The 22,424-nt window shown below is 37.4% G+C and overlaps 1 protein-coding gene across 1 annotated transcript; it reads right to left on the bottom strand.

The window, feature by feature from the left end:
• Window positions 1-2,413: 2,413 nt before the first annotated feature.
• On the bottom strand, window positions 2,414-22,201 carry LOC141915727 (kinesin-like protein KIF20B). The gene is made up of 19 exons (XM_074807520.1): window positions 22,182-22,201; window positions 20,562-20,718; window positions 19,981-20,067; window positions 19,747-19,854; window positions 19,410-19,548; window positions 16,999-17,183; window positions 14,967-15,015; window positions 14,118-14,312; window positions 12,551-12,662; window positions 12,032-12,103; window positions 11,379-11,525; window positions 9,419-9,581; window positions 8,167-8,412; window positions 7,274-7,410; window positions 6,546-6,690; window positions 5,340-5,607; window positions 4,697-4,758; window positions 4,393-4,512; window positions 2,414-2,804 (listed from the first exon to the last, which is right to left on the bottom strand). The coding sequence occupies exons 2-19, from the start codon at window positions 20,715-20,717 to the stop codon at window positions 2,568-2,570; spliced, it is 2,628 nt and encodes an 875-aa protein (XP_074663621.1). The 5' UTR covers window position 20,718; window positions 22,182-22,201; the 3' UTR covers window positions 2,414-2,567.
• Window positions 22,202-22,424: the final 223 nt, after the last annotated feature.

The following is a 22,424-nucleotide window of genomic DNA, read 5'->3' as shown; positions in this document are numbered from 1 at the left end:
AGCTCTCACTTCTTATCTCTAATACTCATTTTGTGAAACAGGAAGTGTTCAGAAAACATATTTTTAGCTTAAATTTCTTTAGCTTTCTGACTTTCCCGGGATTCAGTCTTTAACTTTTCCTTCCACTTCCAAGCTCCTTAGCTTCTTTTGCCCTGCCTTCCTGTCATTTCTTTCAGCCTCCTGTGGACAGCATTTTGGTTACTGCTGCATCTATTCATACAATTTACAGAAAAGTCAACAGAATAACTCGGTATGGGCAAATGCTCACCAGAGCGAATGAAGAAGGACTGAACAGAATGAAGAGATGTACTTCTAACAGCCAGAGCACGCTCAGCACTTTAGTTACTGACAAAACCATAAAGCTGGATTTCAGAAACCGTCCATCAAGCCCTGGCCTATAAGACTCTCTATAGGCTGGCTTAGACAGGGCAACGCAATTTAAGCACACACAGAAGGCTGCTGAAACTGTGCTTTGAAAAGCATGGCTGTATCCAAATCCTAAAGTAACCCTAATAGCAGCTGGGCAGAAAAGGAATCGGAAATTACCTCAGGTGCTCACTTGCCCTGCAAAGTTCACTGTACACACAGACCTTTCTCTTCAGTGTTTCAGTCGGGCTATTCCAAATCTATGGATTCCTTCATGGTCTCTATTCCTATTATCCCTTCATGCTACTCTTAAATGAACACCAACTACTGGAAAAACAAATTAAGACTCAACTGCTGTACTAGAGGAAAAAGTAACACTCCACATACCCCAGCCTAAGGTATCTAAGACTCCAAATGTGAAGATATCGCCATGACTGCTATATAGGTGATACAACAAGTCAGCAGTCACCCGCAGAGAAGATAAGTGAGAAAACAGAGACAATTAAAGTAATGCATCGGGAAGAAAAGACCAAAAGAAAAAAGTCAGTACTTTCAAACCTCTTCTGCAGTTTGACTCGATCGGGTTTGTTATGTCCCCCCAATAGCTTATTTTAAGCCAAGATTACAGAAATAGATTACAGCGGACAGAACACTAACCCGTAATCACTTACCGAAGAACCAGGGACATCTAGAGAGCAAGAACTGTCCATTGAATACAGCTTTCTCTTAGCTCGTTTTGGCTTGAGCACATTTCCTTTGACATTTTCTGGTTCTGCAGACTTGGGAGATCTTATTGTTGCCATCAGCTGCTTTGCTACAATAAAAAATTTATTGTAAATCAATGTCTTATTGGTTTTATGAGCCTCATAATTAATGAATAAAGGTTTAATGAATAAAGGTTTATTAAAACCAGTTTAAAAATGAAACAGGTGTAGTCTGAAATTTAAACATAAAAATTCAGAGGTGGTATGTATTTGACTACCACAGTCTTCTATATCCAGAAACAGTTTTCTATAGCTTCAAACGCAAAAGCTTAAAGGACACATTTAAATAGCACCAAAAAAATCAATTGGGATTCAGATTTCACTGGATGTTAAATACAACAGGAATTGAAAACCAGGCTTAACTTCTTTGTACTGACAGAAGCACAAGGTTGAGTCAATTTTCTCTATGTACTTGTATAGTTTTATCAAACTAGCACCCGCTCTATGAAGAGATGAGTGTGTGCATCTTATGAGCTAGAAAGAAAGAAGAGATCCCAATCAATACTAAGTTATGCAAAAGAGGGAAAAAATACAGGACATGGTAATAAAGGTTACAAATTAGACCTCATTTGCTCAAATTAAGTATTTCCAGGGTGAAATTTTGAGTAGTCTGAATTTGGCTTCCATTGATAATGACATGTTGTCCTCATGGAACCACTCTGACAAATGTGAAAAATGTTAGAAATCCCACTATCTTAATTTTAACTGTCCATGTTGGATAGTGACTGACCTTGTTTTAACCCTTACAGATGGTAAGGGTTTAAAATGAAGTTGACTTTAATGAAATGGGTAACATAAGTAGTGGTGTCCTTTTAAAGTTCCAGCCTTATGATTGAAGGTCTTCAACTGTAGCTGGTTTATTCACCTCATTCTAAAAAGACTGGTAAGCTCACAGATAAAGCAAGAAAGCAAAAAAGATTGGAAGTGCAAACGTGAGAGCTGCACAAAAATATGTATCTGTGGACTTAAAATAATTTTACTTGCATTCAAGTGAAAAGCTTTTCTCCTTTGCCAGCACTGTCACCTTGCCCAAAGCTGGTGAGTTCACAGCAGCATACAGCATGAAACACCGAGTTTCACAGTCTGTGCTGTAGGACTGAACAATCAGTAACTCACTGACACCCTTGACGCTTGCGTAGGCAATTTTAAAAAACTTGAGCAGGGGATGCTACTTTCCCAGAAGTCCAGCAACAGGAAGTTTAGTACAAAAACAACTGTCAAGAAATTAAGAACTACAGCCAAGTCTGCAAGTACATTAACAGATGAGAAAAAGCAGCAGAAAGGAGAGTCTAAAAACTAACTTTTATTTTAAGCATTTAGGAGTGAGCAGTGTAGGACCTTCTGCAAAAGATGATATTTACATACCAGTTACTTTGATTTACAGTTTAACAGAGTAGATTTTCTCCTCACAACATAATGTTTACACTTCACAACTTTTCACTTCTGTTCTGGAATAGTAATCAAGTTTTTTTGGAAGGCCCCCTCTTGAGTGATGGTAGAAATTTTACCTTTCTTTGCAGGTGGCTCTTTTTCCACAATAGGCTTACTTTCAGAGCAACGTTTTCTTCCCACTTCCAATACAGTCTCCTCACAATCCTTGAACTGGCGGCTTTCAATCAATTCATTAGAGTTCTTTTCTGCCAATTTTGTTTTCATGGTACTTACAGTGTTGTCCTGTGTTAAAATAACATCAATTACTTTGAAGTTTTACAAAGTGAGCACTTAAAAGGCTTAGTAATCTTTTAGATGCAAATATTTTTACAAATCTATCTGGGTAACCTGTATATGGGTTGTCAGAAGAACAAGTCAGTTACAGATCAGTTGCTTAAACAAAAAGCAGGTACACCTTCAGACAGTAATAAGCACAATGCTTTGCACTGTACAGAAAGTAGAGCAAGAGACTAGGAAACTACGAAATGCAAAAGGAGTTTACCACCTGAAGTATCCAGTGTCAAAAGAGTTGAGGAAATTCATGATTTGCTCAAAGGGCCAATGGTCAGCTCTACAAGTTCATCACTTTCTTGTCATAGTTGGTAGAGCTGGGAGTTTTAACCACCTTCAGCAAAGCCACAGATCATTTTTATCATGACAGATCTGATGCAATTTGGAAGCCTGGTCAGTTCTGTCATACGTACTTTAGACTATGTATTTGACCAAGAATAAAGTTTCTTTACTCACCAGATGACACAAGTGGCAAGCCATGCTGGTTGCCAAGGACCAATCACTCATCTAAGTAATTCATTAAAAAAAAAAAAAAAAAAATCTGTAGAACAGACCTGAGGTTTGTGGTCACGTTTTAAGTTTCATGCCACAGAGTCTCCCAGAAACACTGGACAGAGCTGGAGCCTTTCTCTTGGCAGGAGCAGTGACAGGAAGCAGTCATCACAACTGCCATCACCCTGAGCACTCCTGCTAATGAAAAGCTCAGGTGCTCGGAGGCAGAGAGGGAACAGAAGATTAAGTATGGTCAGAGCTTTAAGTTCTCAGTGAAAGAGAAAAGGGGATCAGAGTGCTGCCTAAGTTTAATTTAAAATGTTCTCAGAACTACGTTTCAGGTTACAGGGCATCAGGCTCAAAAAACCACCTAGCTGCATGTTTTGATTTTTTTCTAACCTGTGTACATGTAGCCAAGCCAGCCTTTTGGCATTCAGCAGCCAGCAGCCGACTAGCCAGCTGCAAGTTCTATTGATCCCATCAAAAGCAGAGACACCCTGGCCATCCACTCTTAGATCAAACTCTGCTCAATACATTCATATTACTGCTCTGCCTTAGAAAGTTTGTGTGCATGGTGGTAGTAGGTGGGACACACTGATTTTTGTTGCCAATTTACACAACCACTGTCCTTCTCACACTAACTTCTAACTTCAATTAAATTTGAGCTTTTGCTGCAGCAAAACCTCCTTTCCTTCCTCTTCCATTCAGGCAAAAATAAAACAGACAGTGACATAATCCCTCTCTTCCCACTGCTAAAGTCCTCCCAGTTTGAGTGGGCTTTTTTTTTTTTTTCTTTAGAGTGGCTCTTCATAGTCTTATTGACAGTCCTCCAATAATAACTCCAGATCACTGCTTCCAGAAGTCATATTTTCCACACACACCTCCACACACATTCTGCTGTAACTTCAGTTTCAATGCCAACTTCACCTGCTGCCATTTCAAGAAAGTAGCAATTACTTACAGAAAATTTCAATTTTCCAAAATAGTCCATTATAAGCACAGATTTAGATTTTTTTGTAAACAGAAAATTAAGACGTTTAAGACTTACATAGTCTTTTATGGTTTCTTCTAAACGGGATATCAAATCTTGCAGTCTCGTGATAGCATCATCTTTTTGCTCTGCGATGTCCATTAGTTCTTGAATCCTTTTATTCTGCGTATTCATTTTCTTAGAAAAGAAAGTAGTTCAGTCAATGCTAAATTCTTGAACTATGCAATGCATTTAGAAGCAAGATCAGTTAAGCTAAGCTTGATATAAAAAAGCTAGAAACTTACTACAATAGCATTTTAAGCTACTGAAATTTTGTATTAAAGCAAGTAATTTTGCACAAGTTTTTTTTGGAGAAAGTTACCTCAGTTGCTTCTTTAAGCTGCTCAGCAGCCTCATCCAATTTAATCATCTGCGTTTCAAAGTCTGTAACAGGAAGAGAAGCCTGCATCAAATAAGCAGCCATTACATAGTTTACTCAGTAATCCATTTTTCCAGATCTTCTGGTACTTTAGTAGCTTTTGAATAGACTCATTTATTTTTGTGTTGGCTTCTACTTACAGGACACATTTCAAAAGTTCAGGTTTTTTTGAACAGAATTGGGCCCTGTAACCCGTATAAAATATAGATCATGTCAAGAGACTTCTGCTGAAATCGTATTATGAGGTATTGATACTTTTATCTATGAATGTTCCACAGAATACCTGAAAACACTGCATCAGCAAAATGTGAAGTGCTGGGATCACAATATAACCATGAAATCAAGAATAAATAATGTTGACATGTTACCCCACAATTCAGACATCTTCAACTGACAGTTTTAAGTTTTGTCTTAAAAATGAAATAATCAAGGCCTGTGGAATTTCAACCCAAACATACACAAAACAATTGATTACCACCTATAGAGGTAACATACGATTTGGTTCCAAAATCCTGCTCAACTGGATTATTTCTATTCTACAGTGTCATTTCTTTTTTCTTTCACATCACACACACACCCAGCTCACCTTTGGTTTTCTGTGTCAGCTGCTCTTCAATTTTGATTAGTTCATTTGTTTTCTCTGTCAGCTTTTCTTTGGTCTGAGTTAGTTCAGCGCTAGTTTTTCCCAGTTGCTTTTCAAGCCAACCTGTAGCTTCCTGTGGGTCCTCCAGAGACACAATGTATCTGTATGTTTCTTCCGCCTGCTTTTTGGTATCAACGACATCATTCTGCAGAGAATCAATAACATCCTCAAGATCAACGTAGGTGTCTGGCCCTATGCCATGTTCTTCATTCTGAAAGATAATTTATATCCATTTAGAAATAGCAAATAGTTACACAATATCCATTATTTCTACTGAAAATTTCAAAGAACATTATGTACTCAAACATCTAAGTACAGTTAATTCTGACCTCAAAGCCATCTTGTAGGTTCACAGGCAATTTGATTGCCAGTTTCTCTCTACCTTCACACAGAAGTCTCCAGCATCAAGTAACAGCTACTTTATTTTTAAAGCATTTAATGGCCCACCATCACATTCCCTTTTATACCACCACAAAAGCATCCCCTCCAAATTTAATATAAACGCCAGCATTTTTACCCAATGAGAATATTGAATGAACACAGCAAGCAAACAGTTTTAGAAGGAATACATCTGAAATTTTCAAATATCAGTAAAAGTTTGTGAGGTCAAATAAGTTTGTGGTAACTTATCAAATTAAGCTGTACTTAAAACATTGACTTTCTATCTTTCCTCCTTGTTTTTTTAAAAACAAAGGGTTCCAAACTCACAAGAACCAGCCTCAACTTCAGAGTTAGTTATGCTTAAGGGTATATACAATTCTCATTGCTTCAGTTGTAGCCACAATAGCCTTAAGAGGAAAGAAGTCTCTGGGACCACTCCAGTACCATCCATATATGGGGTCTTAGAAGTCAGCTTCAAATACCTTAAATAGGCACTTAATGCAACAGTTTATAGCAAAATTGCAGCTTTTCCCCCAGTTTCTTTGTACACAGTAATTCTCACTTTGTGTTGCAGAAATGCAGAAAAACCCAGATTCCTAAATGCATATCTGAGGCACAGCAACTACTCCTATTGAACATGATAAATATATCTTGCTGAGGATACAGTTAGGCAGCATGCAATTCCTTGAAACCATTCTTCTAATTCTTGAGACATACCATCACCATAACAGGTAGTTAGTGAAAGGGATGTTATCAGGGGCATAATACCAGAGGTCCAGCTTGTTCACTGCAAGGCTGATCCTTTAGTTTATTTTCTTCACCCATGTCTTCAAGACAACCAAGTTCCTTGAAGATTTCCAGGTGTGTGTCAGCATCTTCTTCAAGCCGTTCTCGTTCATAAGAAAGGAACTCACTATAGTAGGGAAAATAAGTCAGATAAAAGCTAGCTAGTATGAGCTGCTACAAAGTTATTAGTACAGCTGCCTATAAACAAACATGGTTTTTTCTTTATTTTGGCACAATAAAACAATACACAAAATGGTGTTGCTACACCAGAGTACGCACACTCCTGAAGAATGAGGGGGAGACATATATACACAGATTATGGCTGACACTTAACTACAAGCATTTTTTCTAAGCCTCTTGAGCCAGAATACCCATCTGAAGTAGCACTAAGACTGCAGTAACCAAAGAATTTGCAAGTGTCACTCTTTCTACAGACATCCTATCAAAGCTCTTCTGTTAGGGAGAGCTCTACAGGAACACTGCTGACAGATTACACACACCCCCCTCCATCCCCCCCCAAATCAAAGCCTTTCCTACACAGTATTTTTCCTGAACTCATAGTCCAAACAGAAACTGATCTATTAACAGAGGCAGTAAGTCTAGCAGAAGAGTGTGGCCTCTTATAGCCAAGAGACAGATTTAAGAAATAAATGAATGGAATTTCATTTTTTTTAATCATTAACTTTAAAAACCACTTAAAGCTAACTTACTTGAAAGATATTTCCTGCTCAGCAAAATACTGGGCAAATTCCTGAATCACCTCTTCACGAATTTTTAGTTCCAGCAGCAACTTCTTCTTTTCAGCAATAAATTTGTTCTTCAACTCTTCTATGAGATTCAGCAGCATCTAGAATTACCATTAGTATTAAGTTTTTCATAAAGAAATGGCTTCCCAGGAGTGAGATTTTCCTCATTCCTCAAACTCTACAACACCACTTTACCCTTCCACCTGACAAAAGCTCTTCCAGTTCTTTTATTAGCTGATTCATAAACAGGAAGATTTATGAGTAGATCAGAAGATCTCTTTGGTACTCACACAGCAGTTTATAAGTTTGCACAGAACAGGCATTTGTAAAGAACATTCATTTTATTACAAGAATTGTTGAAGTTGTCTTAAACAGGCTTAAGCGCCACAGGATTTGGCTCTTGTTTCCCACGTGCTCATTTTTGGGACAATATTAATGAAACCTCCACAAAACAGTTTCTAGTCCTTGTTCCCCCCTCGTCTTCCCTAGAAGTGACTACATTTGCTTAAGGAACAGTTTTCAGCGTTTTCTTGTGCATAGAATACAGAGGAACAGTCTGTATTGCTAAAAGCAGGTAATATTTGCTGTGCATTGACCACAGGCTACCAAAGGGAGAGAAAGCCAAATCTGCAATTCTTACTGCTTAGTCTATATTTAGACACATTATAGAGTTTGCCCACAACAGGCACCACATTAGGAGTAATCTCACTTTCAGTTCTTAATGCTGGATTTAGATAGAATAAGGGTGATCAGAAAAAAAAAAAAAAAAAAAAAGGTGAGAGATGGGGAAAACCAGAATAATACCTTGCTTCAAGACTCCATGCTACACTAATTCTTAACATAGCCCTGGCACATACCATGTACTCTTTTTTTCCAATAATAACTTTATTATCTTCATGTTTCTGCACTGCTTCTTCTCCTGACATATGCTGTTCCTCCATCTCATTATCATCTTCAATCACATCTTCTAAGCTCCTGTCCCATAGGACAGTAACTCTTTTCCTTGAAATTGGCATTTTAATGTGACTAAGTGGTGATGATGTTGTTGATTTCTGGTCAAATGACTGATCTTGGACAAAAACAGATGTGTCCATAGCTAAAACCTACCCAGAAAACAAAGAATAAAGTCTTCAGTATTTTTTAATCCTCTACTGGCACTTCCAAGATATACCCGCTGCACTTCCCTATAGGTCTCCTGAGAACAGTACTCCCCCAGTCTATCATCTGTTCAGAGTCACTACTTCAACTGGTTTCCAGCTAGAGTATAAAGGAGTCACTTTAGAGTCTAACCCTTCTTTTGATTGCAGGAACACCAAGTTTCACTGGCTTGACAACGTACAAGAGGGTTGCCACCTCATGCACCTTCAGATTTCTGTATTTCCTATACTTTGAGTTTCTAGTTGCATTACACAAATGCCATCCAACAAATTCTGTTTGTTTTAGTGTTGTACTTAACCCATTTAGATGAGCCCACATTCTAATGGCCTGGATCTCTTGTCCTTTGAACATATTTAACTGTCAACAAAAGTTTTCCATGGCTTCTATTAAGGCTGCAGCACTGATCCCCAATACTTTTGTCTTCCAACTCCACCAGGGTTCTATCCCTGCACTTACTCCTACTCATTCTGCTTAACCTCCACCTTCCCACTGAAGCTCCTGAGGACATAAAGACAACCTTTCAAATTCTCTTTGGTGCTCAACCTATATATCTCAGGTGAGCAATATTCCACATTAAGGTAGCACTAGTATATGGGGCAGCTAGACTTGCTACTAGGTAAGAGCACGCTATGACTACAGAAGAAAAATTCACCCAGCTCTCAGGGAATTTCTTCCAAATATAGCAAGTGTCTTGTCAGGCTGGATATTTTATGGGAATTACGGATTTTTAATAGGAGATGTTCCCACTCCCACAAAAAAAATATATGTCCCAACAAAGCCTTTTTAAAAGCTTTACAAGGAAATAAAGCCTGACTAGGAGCAATCAGAAAATACGATTGCAACATGAGACAGAAAAACCCACTCACTAAATTCATATTCTTAGGAGTGAGGGAACCTGCTCTTTAAAGGCAAATCAGAAGTACTGATCAAGATAAACTGCAACACACTTACTTTTTGTGCAATGGCCGAGAACTTTAACACATGGAGTGTTTCATCATACGTTGAAGCACATTGGCTCATGTTTACTATCATGTATACACTCCCCTTTCCACTGAAGAATCCTTGAAGGAAATGAGTTAGTTTACTTTCCCGAAAGGGTATGTGCTGCTGCGACCTTTAAAGACAAAAGAACAGATGACCAGATGTTTAATAATTTCCAGTCAGTGTAAAAGCTACCCAGCATGAAGACTTAAAAATATTTATTAAAGTAGTAGTCATTAAATAAATTAAAATTGTTTTGGACTAGATGCAGCTGTTTGTAGAGAGACCATGTGGCTGTTGTGACTGTGGCTTTAGCCATTATCTTAGATAGGCTATAGCAATATAACCAATGGGAGCACTTAAACTGAAAGTGTTCAACGTTTAGCCTTGGGCAGGTCACACAGCCTCATGCTACACCAAACTATACCCCAACCTCTCTCTTCCTTTCACCATTAACGAAGAGAACACGTCTAGTCCTAGGCATGCAGTATCCAACATCATCAGAGATCTCTCTCACTCAGTATCCGGCCTCTGAGAATGGACAAGAGCAAGTGCCTAGGCAAGAAAATGAGTATACACCAAACACATGGAGATACTTTTCAGAACTTTCTTCCTAATCTCCCAGCAGTTTGGCACTTCCTAAAAAAAAAAAAATTTTTAAAAAAATCACAATTTGTGCCCTTGAATTTAACAGCTGGGGATGTAGTTTTTGATGCTTATAGGAAATTTAATGAGAATTCCTAAAACATGACTGAACGCACACTTGCCACCAAATAGGTTGCCTGCATTTTGGACACATAACAGCTATTCAGTTACATGGACAGTGCTACAGAACTCAGGAAGGCAGTGACACTCCTACCAGAGTACACAGACAGCTCATAAGTAGCTTTGCTGCAGGACTGGTAGTCCAAAATAATTTTAAGAAAGTTACTATTTCCTATTCAACTTGCAAAGGGCATGTATTAACACTTTAACAATATAGAAGAAATGCTCTGAAGCATGATCTCTTAAAATTCCAAGTTATTAGGATCAGAAGAAGTCATTAACAGCCCTCTAAGCAGCCGCTAGTTTTAATGCATCCTTCCTATCTGGAAAGAACAGAAAAATAAGACAGACTGTAAATTCACAGAACATAATCAGGAACACACGCTAGCAAAGCTTCTTCATCTTAAGGTGTTACAGACTTTGAACAGGCTGTCAGGAAGAGTGCTACGGGGTAAGTGAATTTGGCAAAGCACATCCATCAGCAGACTGGGTTCATTTAACTTCTGGGACAGAAATAGAGCTGCAAATGAGAACATGTGGAGAAAGCAGTTCCTGGGCAGTTATATCCAGCTGTGACTATATATTGTACTGTTTTTTAGACAACTAGCTTCTTGTATTATTTCACTCTTATTTAGATCTCCAAGGTAGGACATAAATAGCAGGAAGGCTTTCTTTTGTCTGCATATGGTTAGCTGGATCAGGAGGAGAGTGTTAAAAGTTATGTCAGTATTTATTAAAAAACAGACAAATTTTGTCAAATGGTGCACAGTTATGATAGCACAGCAATGTTCTGCTGATGAAAAAATGTTACACTAGAAGTATAGACAGTTGAGTTAGTTTGTAAGGAGTAATAAAAGGCTAAAAATTTGACACTTACTATGACACTAGTGAAAAGGGGGGTTTAAACTTATTCCAAAGTTTGATTTTTTGATAAACCAAGCTCAGAGGAGTAAAGTTAAATTGCTAAAATATGCAATAGCATGCTTAAAGGAGATTAGAATTGATGATTTAAAGAGCAGAACAAGGCAAGTTTAAGATAACTTCGGTAGATCGACAAGTCTATACATCATTTCCACCAAAAACTTAGTATTAGCATTGCATATTTTAAACATTGTAGGTAATACCTAAAAGCCACAACCAGTTTGCAATTCGTACAAGGACTTACTTTGACTGTTGAGAATTCTTGAGTGCGTTAATACACTTGCCTAGAATCAGAAGAGAGGTGTTTATATTTCCACTCTCTTTCAATCTATGACCTTCATTGTGGGTCTTGGCATATCTTTCTGAACCAGCAAGATCACACATTGACAATCTGAAAACAGATAAGGAAAACTCCCTTTATTTACCTTAGAACATGCACAAATTATTCACTTTTAAAAATGATCAGTTTTTAGAGGAAGAATTTCTTGATCTTCATCTGCACAAACACTTCCATTCTTTTCAGTGTTGCTTTCCCAGTCAAATTTTACATTACTTCCTGACAAATCTTTTCCCAACACACTTCTTATTTCCCCTCCCCCCCCCACCATCCTCTTCCTTTTGAGGACTTAGACGAGTTCAGGTATATAGCAGGCTAACAGAACCTTGTGCTGAACAGAGGGGACAAGATATAGAACAGCACTGCAACCTGATGGCTGGAGATAGAGGGCCAAGTACTGCATGATTGTAGAAAGTGGGGAAAAGGAGTGGGAAGTGGGTAGAAAGTGCATGAGCTTCTACCAGGAAGCACTGGGTATATAGTCAGTACCAGTACACCAACACAGAAGATAACTGACAACTTCATCACAAAAGAAGAGAGGGTCTCTGCTCTGAACTTACTCATTGACTCGGGTCACTTGTGGGGCTCCTGAATCTTCAATTTTTAGTATCTTAACTGTGAATATGCTGTGACTAAAAGGAAAAGTTTAAATCAGCAGAGAAGATAAAGTAGACTAATACCTTCAAAATATTTTTAGCCTCCACAACATCTGTTCAAAACACTGTTGAATCTGTCAACTTGTTTAAGCATATACTCTATCAGATACAAACTTTTAAAGAGATGCTGGTGTAGCCTTTATTTTGCTTTTTCCTCAGACATTTAGATGGAATAAAGCTAAGTGCTTTTGCCTGAAGGACAGTATTTGATAAATCTGTTAGCTTTTGTACAGGTTCATCTTACTGACGGATTGAATCCTTTTGACTAAAAACATTGGGTCACATAGTGCTAAAGGATGCCAAACCTAGATATCTAGACCCTGTTAAAGCCTCTTCCCCTCCTAAAAGCCACAATCCATATTTTAGTTCCCCCTTCCTCCCAGACACCATCCTATGCCCAGTGCTATTCAAAAAGTTTCTCACCTTCTGCTGGAGAAAGTATTTAGCTTCGTGCTTGCGATACTCTGGTGTTTCAACCCCAGTTTTAGAAGTCTAAAAGCTTCTTTAGAATCAGAAATCTGAACCCACTGCAGACCTTTAGGAAGAATAAACATGGTAATCTTGTAAATATCATTATCAAAAAGAAAGAAGGGATTAGGGGATAACGTATGCACACCAAGAATAATACGTTTATTTGAGACATAAAAACATTTTACTAAGCATGCTTCAGACAGAAATTATATGATGACAAGATCAAGATTCTTCCTTCCATGGGAAAGGAAGGGCACATATCTCTCATCATTTCATCCTATTAGCACACAGAAATATGCTCCATCCAAATTAAGTGAGCAACCTTAGCCTCCACTCTGAAAAGCCAAAGCACAGGGTCTAATATGAGCATGAACGCCCTATGTTCATACTCATCAAGGCAGAATTCTACCTGGACAGCTTCTCTAGTTTAGCCTATGATTTTGAGGGCGGGGGGGGGGAAATCACCTAGACATCTTTCAGGGCCATCAAGTTTAAAAAAAAAAAAAAAAAAAAAAAAAAAAAATCAGTGAAGAATTTTGTCTGCAATATGATGACTGTATATCACCTTGGTATGGGCTAGAGTAAATACCTACAACCCTACTAATGGAACTTAGAATATGAACATTATGGCCTCTGTTAAACTAGAGGTCACCAAAATTGTACTAGCAAAAATACCAGCTGTGACGAAGAAAAATAAGAAAATCATCAGCTTGTTTTCCTCAATAACATCAGGAACAGCCTTATACCTCCAAATGTTATAAAAAGAGATTATGCTGAAGCATAGCTCAAAGCAGACTATTTCCTACTTCACACATTTTCCAGTCTTTGAAGAAATGAAGGAGTTGGGTTTATCATCTGATTCAGCTTTTTGAATTATAATTTGGCATATAAAAGATAAAAGGAGCAGGCCAAACACCTCCAAAAAAGCCTTTAATCTAGAATTGGTGTCTTGATTTTCCAAAGAACCTATAAATCAAATTGGATTTGAAAGCTGTTTTTTCCATGGCCAGAAACAAACACTGAACTGTTAGAGTTCTGCTAACCCCCCGCCTCCCCCAACCCACAACAAATCACATCACAGGCTTCATTAGAGTACTGTAAAATGTAATTTGCAGTCAGACTGAACTTTCTCACATATTCTCTGAAAATACTAAAAAAATAGAACTGTTGAGCCAATTATAACTATAGGTAAGAATTTGGAGTCTTTTTTAAGAAAATGGAAAAAAAAACACTAAAAAAATTTTCAATTGTTCTCAATATTTCTCCCATTTCAGAGAAATATCAAGTCAGTGGAGTGCACGCAGGCTTTTAAGAGTTACAGTTAACAACAGAGAGAAAACACTATTAAAGGTACAGATACTTCTGTGTATGTAGATTGTTGCCTTTCATACCCAAGGCAGACATTTCTAGTGCCACAGTGAATACAGTTAGGAGTTTTCTAATCTAGAAATAAATATTATTACAGGAAGACTGACTTCTCAAATTACACGTTTGGCAATTTGCAATGTATTCTAATCACCTTTTACATAAGAACATCCCTTGATGTCTTGAGCAAGGCGTAGTGTTTTTCTTTTCTTGTCATTTGACATAGGAATCAGTAGATCATAAAAACATTCATTGTAAATCTCACAAAATGAAACCCAAAGAGAAAATTTCACGTGATTTTTCGCAGTTGTGCTAGATTGTTCTGAGCCTTTTAAGAGTTCTTCCAAATCTGTCAAGTACAAAATATTACAAGTCAGTATAGACCATGTAAAATAAACTTTATTCAAAAAATTAATAAGTGAAAACTGATATTACAGCAGCCTTCTAAAAAGCACTTACCCCAGACAAAAATCCCTTGAAACTTTTCTCCCCTTTCTTAAATATCTGGAAGTCACATGCTTACCCTATATATTTGCCAGACACCTCATCTACCACTTCCTTTCCCACTTGCAAATTCTATCAAAAACATGCAGCTTTGTTAGAATTATTCAAGTCTCTTCAATGTCTTTAGAAGACAGAGAATCAAACTGACAAGTACATGTCATTCTAACATTTTAAAGCAAACCTAGTATTTAGGTAGTTTTTAAATGCTAGAATTAGGTTTATCTAATTACATACAGGGTCAGGATACCACTAGAGACCATAGCATAAGTAGTACTATTTTTCCTTGCCATAGTTTCATCTCATTTAATGTCTGTTCAGGTAAACTTCTAACCATTTTATCCTTGTGTTTTCTGGCCAGATAAATTGATCACTATCCAATTCACAGGCATATAAAAATGCCAAGCAGTCATTTTATTATTAACATAGGCCAAAGTCAGTTGTTGACCTTAAGAAAGCTTCTTTGCCTGCTTTAATTGCAATTCTTTAATATAAAACATACCCTTACAACCAACTGGTGCTTTGCTGTTAGTGCTATCTTGATAGTCTACCTACAAAAGAGAACAGAGGCTTTAAGATACATCGTTGACAGTAGATCACCAGTTCCTTTTGTAACAGCTCCTACTAGACAGTAATACAGTGTAGTTGCAATATGCCAATACAAAGATCCTGACTAGGCATCATGTCTAGTTCAATGCACCTGTTCACTCCTATTGAAAGGATTGTTCTTACCTTAATACTCATCCCTGACACTTCCCTTACATCAGGCCCTATCACAGTACAGAGCACTTCAGCTCCCTGAGCCAGAGGAAAACTAGCCACAGAAAAACAGAGGGGTGGGACCCCACAGAGAAACAGGGTGATTTAACAGGATGATTTGTGGAAGTCCAGTTGTAGTTTACACATTATTCTTAACCTGGTGAATCTAGAGAGTCTGGAAATTTTTTAGTATTGGTATTTTGCTAATTCAGGATTCCGTATCTTACAGCTTCCTAGGTCAACTCTCAGAAATAGAGGTAAATGTAGAACACTTGTTCACTTAAGAAATTAAGTGAACAACTTACTACTACATGATACAGGCTGTATCACAGTTGAAATAAAACCCAGGTTTTAGAAAGAGAAGGAAAACTTCCTCCTGCTGAAGTCTTTAAAAAAAAAAAAAAGTAAAACAAATCCCTACAGATAGAGGTTAATACACACACACTCCATTCCCACTCTTAGTTTTGGTTGTTTGGTTTTTTTAGGCACAGAACTGCAAAGAAGTACAACTCGTCTACCAAAACCAGTATGCTTAAGAGAAGAAATATGGATTAAAAACCAGGTGTGATTTGGGTTGGGTTTTTAATGTTTTGTCAAGAGCATATGTCATATAAAGCTGGGATTCCATAAAGCGATTCCTGAAATAGTTAAATACGTGTGTAATCAAAACTTTCAGGTTTAAGCTTTACGCATATAAAACACCCACCCAAACCTCTCTGTTGAAGTAGGTGCAAACTTTGAAAACTGTTGTTATGAGAACAATACTTCAGCTTAGAGATTTAGTGGCAAAACTACAGGGGACACATACATGATCGTTTTTTCTGAAGCCCTTAAAGACTGCTAGAGCTAGATAGAACATACGCCTGTGCTTTTGAAGTGAAGTCTTGAAGAATTCTGCTGCCACCTGCCTTCCACACTGGAGAATTCTAGTTAACTATCTCGGATAAAAATCAAGGTAACAGATAGATTCCATCCCACAACAGCCACACCACTGTATTATAACCCAGCATACCACTAGGCAGATAATTCTTTTCACTAAAAATAAAAAATGCACTGCAATCCATTTCTAGTTCCAATTCCTAGCATATGCTCAGTTTTCTTACATTCTTGCATTCATTTCAGAACTAAAGACACCAGGAAGAAGGTATGCTTATACAAAATTCAATCCCTGTAACTGTAATTGGACTAGACAGCTTTAGAATTCCAGGCACTGAAGTGTATTTCTGGACTGCTCAACAGTGAACTGTTTAAGAGTAAAGTCCAGCAGAAACCTGTTTGAATTCAAATCTTTAGAAATCCAACAGCTTTATAGCTCTGCTGTTCCAAAAAACCCTTTGCTTCCTTTGAGGTTATTGGCATAGACTGGAAGAGGGGAACAACCTCAAAATCATTCATTTCTTTCAAGTATCCTGGAAGAGAGTAAATTGTTTAAAGGAGCAGACCTACTAGCATCCCCGCAGATGGCGAGACTATTTGCATTCCATCCTTATTAAGCACCAGTAATCCCAGAGGATAAATTATCAGATGCTCAAACTATAGAAAAAAACCTTAGTGTTTACATTCTATAAAGTATTCAGCCACAAGGCAGAAATTCACAGAACAGGGTTCATCAGCAATATTGCTCACTTTGCTGCTCATCTGAAGAGCTACCTGACAGCAAAGACACGTCCATACTTAAATACAGAGAGTTGCTTCCCATTGAAAAATGAACATGGTAACATTGAGCTATCTAAAGATGCATGTACTCGTCAGTACAGAAAGAAGTGCTCCTCTACCTCTTTTGTTAGGCGAAGTATTGAATTTTTAATAGCAGTTTCTTCTTTCACTTGGTCTCTAGTCAGCCTTATATAATCTCTGCACCGATGGGGTTTGAAATCCATTGCTGTGTATAGCCTCCCTTGAATACTTTTAAACAACATATCCATAGTCCTTGGCAGAATACCGATGTCATCTTCTGTCCCTGAAAGCAACATACCAAAGAAAGACCCTAATTATTACTGTGAACAAGATATACAAATAAACAAAGACAGAAAGATAAGCAACTCTAATCTCAAGGCATACATGATGGATTTGGAGGCCACTTACAGCACGAAGCAGTGGGTTTCTGTATTCTCAAGGTAATAGCAATGTCATTAGTGTTCTGAAAGGTATTTGGCTTTCAGCAACAGCTCATGCTCTACCCCTTAGACAGTAAGGGGCAGAACATAAAAACTGATGGGGTGTTCTGCATAAACTTAGCCTTAAGGAAAAAAAACAAAAAACAAACCAACAACAACCAACGCACATTCAATAGAGATTTGCAGTTTTTCAATTGCATTTCATAGGCTGCCTTCACTCTCTCTCTCAAGGAAGTAATCTGCAAATACAACTGATGACTCCTCTCTCAGCTGCAGTCCTGTACTAATTCCACAGACCCTACCAAAAAAGTTCTAGAAGCCTTGTGAAGACTCACTCCTTTCCCTGTCCCAGACCCTTTCCTACCAAAGCATCCTACTTTTGCACATGAAAGGCAAAAAGGAGTCAGATAAAAGCCTCGGTGAACACTTGATCTTTCTGAATCCAGATGCAAGTTTAAAAAGGGTTCACTTAACTTTGATTTCTAAACCAGAGAGGAGAGGAAAGAGGGGAGAATGGAAGAGAAACAACTATCCTGTCTCAGACTGACAGCATTATCTTCCAGCCTCTGATAACTCCTACCGCTCCTGAGACAGATGGGCTTTCACCAGTTACAGCACTAGCTGTGTTGCCCAAGTCAGAACCTATGTAAAATCTAGCTGGCACTCAAACACCAAGCTAGGAACCAAATAACATACTAAAGTACTGTTGGATTACATTTGTTTCTCCTCATCTACTCGTAATTTTTTGTTTCTCGTAATGCCACTTGTAATTCAACCTCACATGAACAAAGTAGCAGTCACTGGCAAACAACGAACAGTCCTAAAAAACTGTTGCATCTTTCACTTAAGTCCCTTGCCATTGACTGAATACAGACTGCCATGTACTGCCAGAAAGGAAAGGCTATATTGACAATACTGGGAATAACAGAAGAGGAAATCATGGCACCCCGTAGGCAATATTCTGCCCTGACAGTTCTTATCACAAGTTGATAGTTAAGTCCTAGAAAAATATAATAGCATGAAAAAGTCTGCAGAGTCTGAAAAGACATGAATCAAAAAGTCTTGAAAACCCACACAATATAGCCCAAACTAGCCAAGCATGCGGGACTGTACACTTTAGGAATTTTGGGGGGTTGTTATTTACCTATTATTTATTAGGACAGAGCATGCCATCATTGCCCCAGATTAATGATAACTGAAAATACTGGCAGTAGTCTTTAGTTATAATCTACCTAACAGAAGATCACTTAGAAGACAATGTCACTTCAATAAAGATCAATTTCATATGGCATAAGACATATTGTCCTTCTACTACTTCTGTGTATAAAATAAGCATTACAGCCTCTAGAATTGCCATTTCATTATAGGAGAAATTGTTTCCATCTAAATCAAGCCACCTTATTTGTTAAAATGTTTTGAAAAATAATTAAAGAATGACATCTTCCAACCAGAAAGGATATTGAGCTTTAACAGTACAGAAACAGTACATCAGGAGACAAGGTCTCCTAGGATATTATTGATAAACTCAGAAACTCGAGACAAGACAGAAATACTTGGAAAGACTCAAATATGTTTCAAACCATTTATGCTCTGCCTGTAATAATTGAAACAGACTCAAATACTATTCCTTATTTGGAGACAATGCATATAAGATGCATATGACCTTTATAATAATGATTAAAAAAATATGAGTCTGGACTTACACACTTTTCACATTCTGATATACAGAACACATATTTTCTTAACTCCCCCCTCCACCCTCTAGATACTTGGAGGAAAAAAGAAGTCACGTACACCTGGTTGAAATTATTACAGCCTTACAAAGCAATACCACTGTATGTTTACGTAAACTCTGGCAGTGACTGTCAGTTGGCAGTTTAGTGATATTGGTTATGGAAGGAGACTTTCAAAGGCTATTTATTATTATTATTATTCAAGAGAAGCCAATGTACAGGGCCTACAGCTTAAATAAAGGAAAGAGTTATAATATTTCTGCTAGAAGTAATCCTCTCAAAAAAAAAAAAAAAAAAAAAAAGGAATTTCATTCAAGAACACATTTCTACTTATACCTTGGAATGTGTAGGTTTTCCCAGCATTTGTAACGCCATATGTAAAAATAAGACGATTATATCCATCTAAGAAGTCTTGCACTGGTTGCTTCATGGTGCCTTCAAAAAATTCTTCTTGAGTTGTTTCAGGGGCAAACACCTGAGCATTACCAAGAAACATCTTTATTTTGTTTCAGCAATCATTAGAGATTTTTAAAGAATCCTTTAAATTCTGTATGTTTATAATCTTAAAGACTATTGACAGTTTAAAAATCTAGTTGGCTTGCTATTTAATAATATAAAGTTAAACAAATTTTTCCAGGAAAAGATTAAAAATTTTTAAAGACAATTCATTTACTTGTGAAAAAGTGAACTTCTGTCCAACAGTTTTTTCACTCAGTTGACTCAAAGAATATTGGGGTGGCTTCAGTATGACACTTGTTGAATCTTCAATCGAAACACAACTCTATTAAAAGGAACCAGAAACAATGCAGGCATGAAAAGTGTATGAAAAGCTCAGCTTAGAGGAAAAAACAAACCAAAAACCCCAAGCATACATTTAAGGTATTTTTAAGCTATATAAATGTCACACCTGCAATTCATTTTCTCTCTCCAACGATGTAAATGGCCTAATACGCAGGCAAACTTGTATGTGTCCCTTAGGCTCCAAAACGTTCCTCTTAAATAAAAAAAAAATAAGGAAGTTAGAAATTTGACTAGCTTCTTTGTTGGATAGCTAGCATCTTAAGGCAGTTTTATTTTCACCAGGCTACTTTGAACAGACTTATTTGATGACAAGACAAGCAAAAGTAATTCACTACATCAGTTTTCACAAGTGCTTAGGCCTCTGCAGAAGTTCGCTGTGATAACTTAAGAGTTCATAATCTTGCAGCATATATATATATACACACACACACGACACTAAGGCAATGAGAAATCAAGAATGAAACCCACAAAAACATTCTATGATTAAGCTGCTCCAAGACTGATGCGCCCAATAAGGTATCAATGCAGTACCACACAACTTAGTCTAATCCTATCTATCTCCTCCAAATTAAAAACATACTAAAGATGCTTTTCATCTTCTCTGTAAAATTCTGATTATTCGTATTGATGAAAAGACTAAGCTTATTAAAAAATATCCAAACAATGTAAACGTTAAAGCTTTCTTACCTGGCTTGTGTCCGAGTCTGAAGAAACCAAAGAAAAATCACCAGAGAGATCTGTTTTAAGGTCTTCCACACTTACTGGCCCTGTTCTTTGAAGTGGCTCAGCACTAGCAATATAGGATGGTCTGAAAAATTCCTCTTTATCCAAATTTGGTTCCATCCTGCGAGATAAAATAAAATCCTTCTTTTGTTTTCTGATCACATAACATAGAGCTTCTGAAGTCTCTTGTATAAGACAAGTCAATTTGAAACTGATAGCTGCAGTTTCTTTAAGGAGAAAGCTTTCTTTATCCTATTCAAAATTTACACAGCAAGTTTCTGATAGCTGGGGAGAGGGTCTGCAACAGAGTTCACATCATGATGAAACAAGACCAGCCATTCTTCTTTCAATGCAAAGCAACTGTTTACGAGGGAAAAAGCCTTACACATATACCACAACCTTGCTAAAACCCATGTTTGACAAGGAAGATAGAATTAAAAAATAAAAACACCAAACAATCATATTGTTCCACATCCGTTTCTCCATCATCCCATTATTGTGTCCATTTAGAATAAAAGTTCATTGCAAGAGTAACCCAGACTTCATGGTTATCTCCGCAGGACCTGATAAATAATTGGTATTATAAATATAACACAATGTAGCTTAATGCATGACAGAGTTCAGAAAAATTCTGAAGACAAGCAGGTAGTTTTAGCTATTAAGGGGACACTAGAAAATTAGAAGACCTCATGCCAGAGGGCAAGTTACAGAACTGCTTTTTAGTAACTTTTTCAGTCATTTTATAGATCAGCAATTCATCTATTAATCCAAAATTTAATGATTTTTGTGCATCTCAGAATCTGGGCAGTGAAAATTTGCTATAGAAAATGAAAGTAAATTGATTCAGGGTTGATAGCAGACAGGTAGATTTCAAAATAATCTTTAAAAAGTGCATTTTATTTCAAAACATTAGTATATTTTGTCTGCCCTTCACTCTCCAGTTGCTTTTTCCTGTGATGTTACAGACGTGGCTTGGCAGCTTTTGTTCTGGATTAAGTTTAACTCATTGGGCTCACAGACTATGACAGCAACTCACTGGGCTCATAGACTATGGCAGCAACCATTCCAGCAATTAGACATCTACCACATGGTCTTCTACAGTTTTGAAGCTTTGGACATGATGAGTCAATGGTCTAATACTACATTCCCATGTCTATGCTACAGCCACGTATATATATTTTGTCTCTAAATACTAATGGAGAACACACAGCATTCATTAAAACAGTGGACAGACCAGGGCTGGTTCAGAAAAGGTGTTGCCTATTAAGCAGTCGTAATATTTTTGTTCTGCCCAGCAAAAAACCTGAAATATGCCAGCACTTTGGTGTCAAAACATTTAACAGTTCAGCCTTCCTATCTAGCTTGTAAAAGGCAGATACAAGGCTTCATGAAGCCAGACAAACTTCACCAAGAGGCAAAAGAGGTAAAGCTATACATAAACTAAGCAGCAATGTTTAGTTTAATCTACAGTTCTTATTTTTGTCAGACAACTATATGAAAACCAGGAAAAACTTGGCCTGAAATACTGACAAAGCTTGAACAAACACCAAGTTGGGAATAAGCTACTACTGGAAAGAAACATACCTGTGCTGTCCCGATCTAGAAGTCTTGCTCATCAGCTACACAAAGTCACAGGGGAAAACTCTTACCAGACCTTGACAGGAAACATAGTTGTTAGGTAACTGACAGTTTAGTTGTTTTAAATATAAGCTTATTTTAAAGTGTGATTTGTCGAGATTATGCTCTCACTCTGTGCTTTTTTACCTAAGGGGCAAAATACAAACATTAAGCTATGTATGCAAAGCTGGAATTCAAAGCATTCATATG

The sequence above is a fragment of the Strix aluco genome, chromosome 27, assembly GCF_031877795.1.
Source record: "Strix aluco isolate bStrAlu1 chromosome 27, bStrAlu1.hap1, whole genome shotgun sequence".
Classification (NCBI taxonomy): domain Eukaryota; kingdom Metazoa; phylum Chordata; class Aves; order Strigiformes; family Strigidae; genus Strix; species Strix aluco.
The sequence above is the reverse complement of the archived record's forward strand: the minus strand, read 5'-3'. Positions and strand labels throughout refer to the sequence as shown.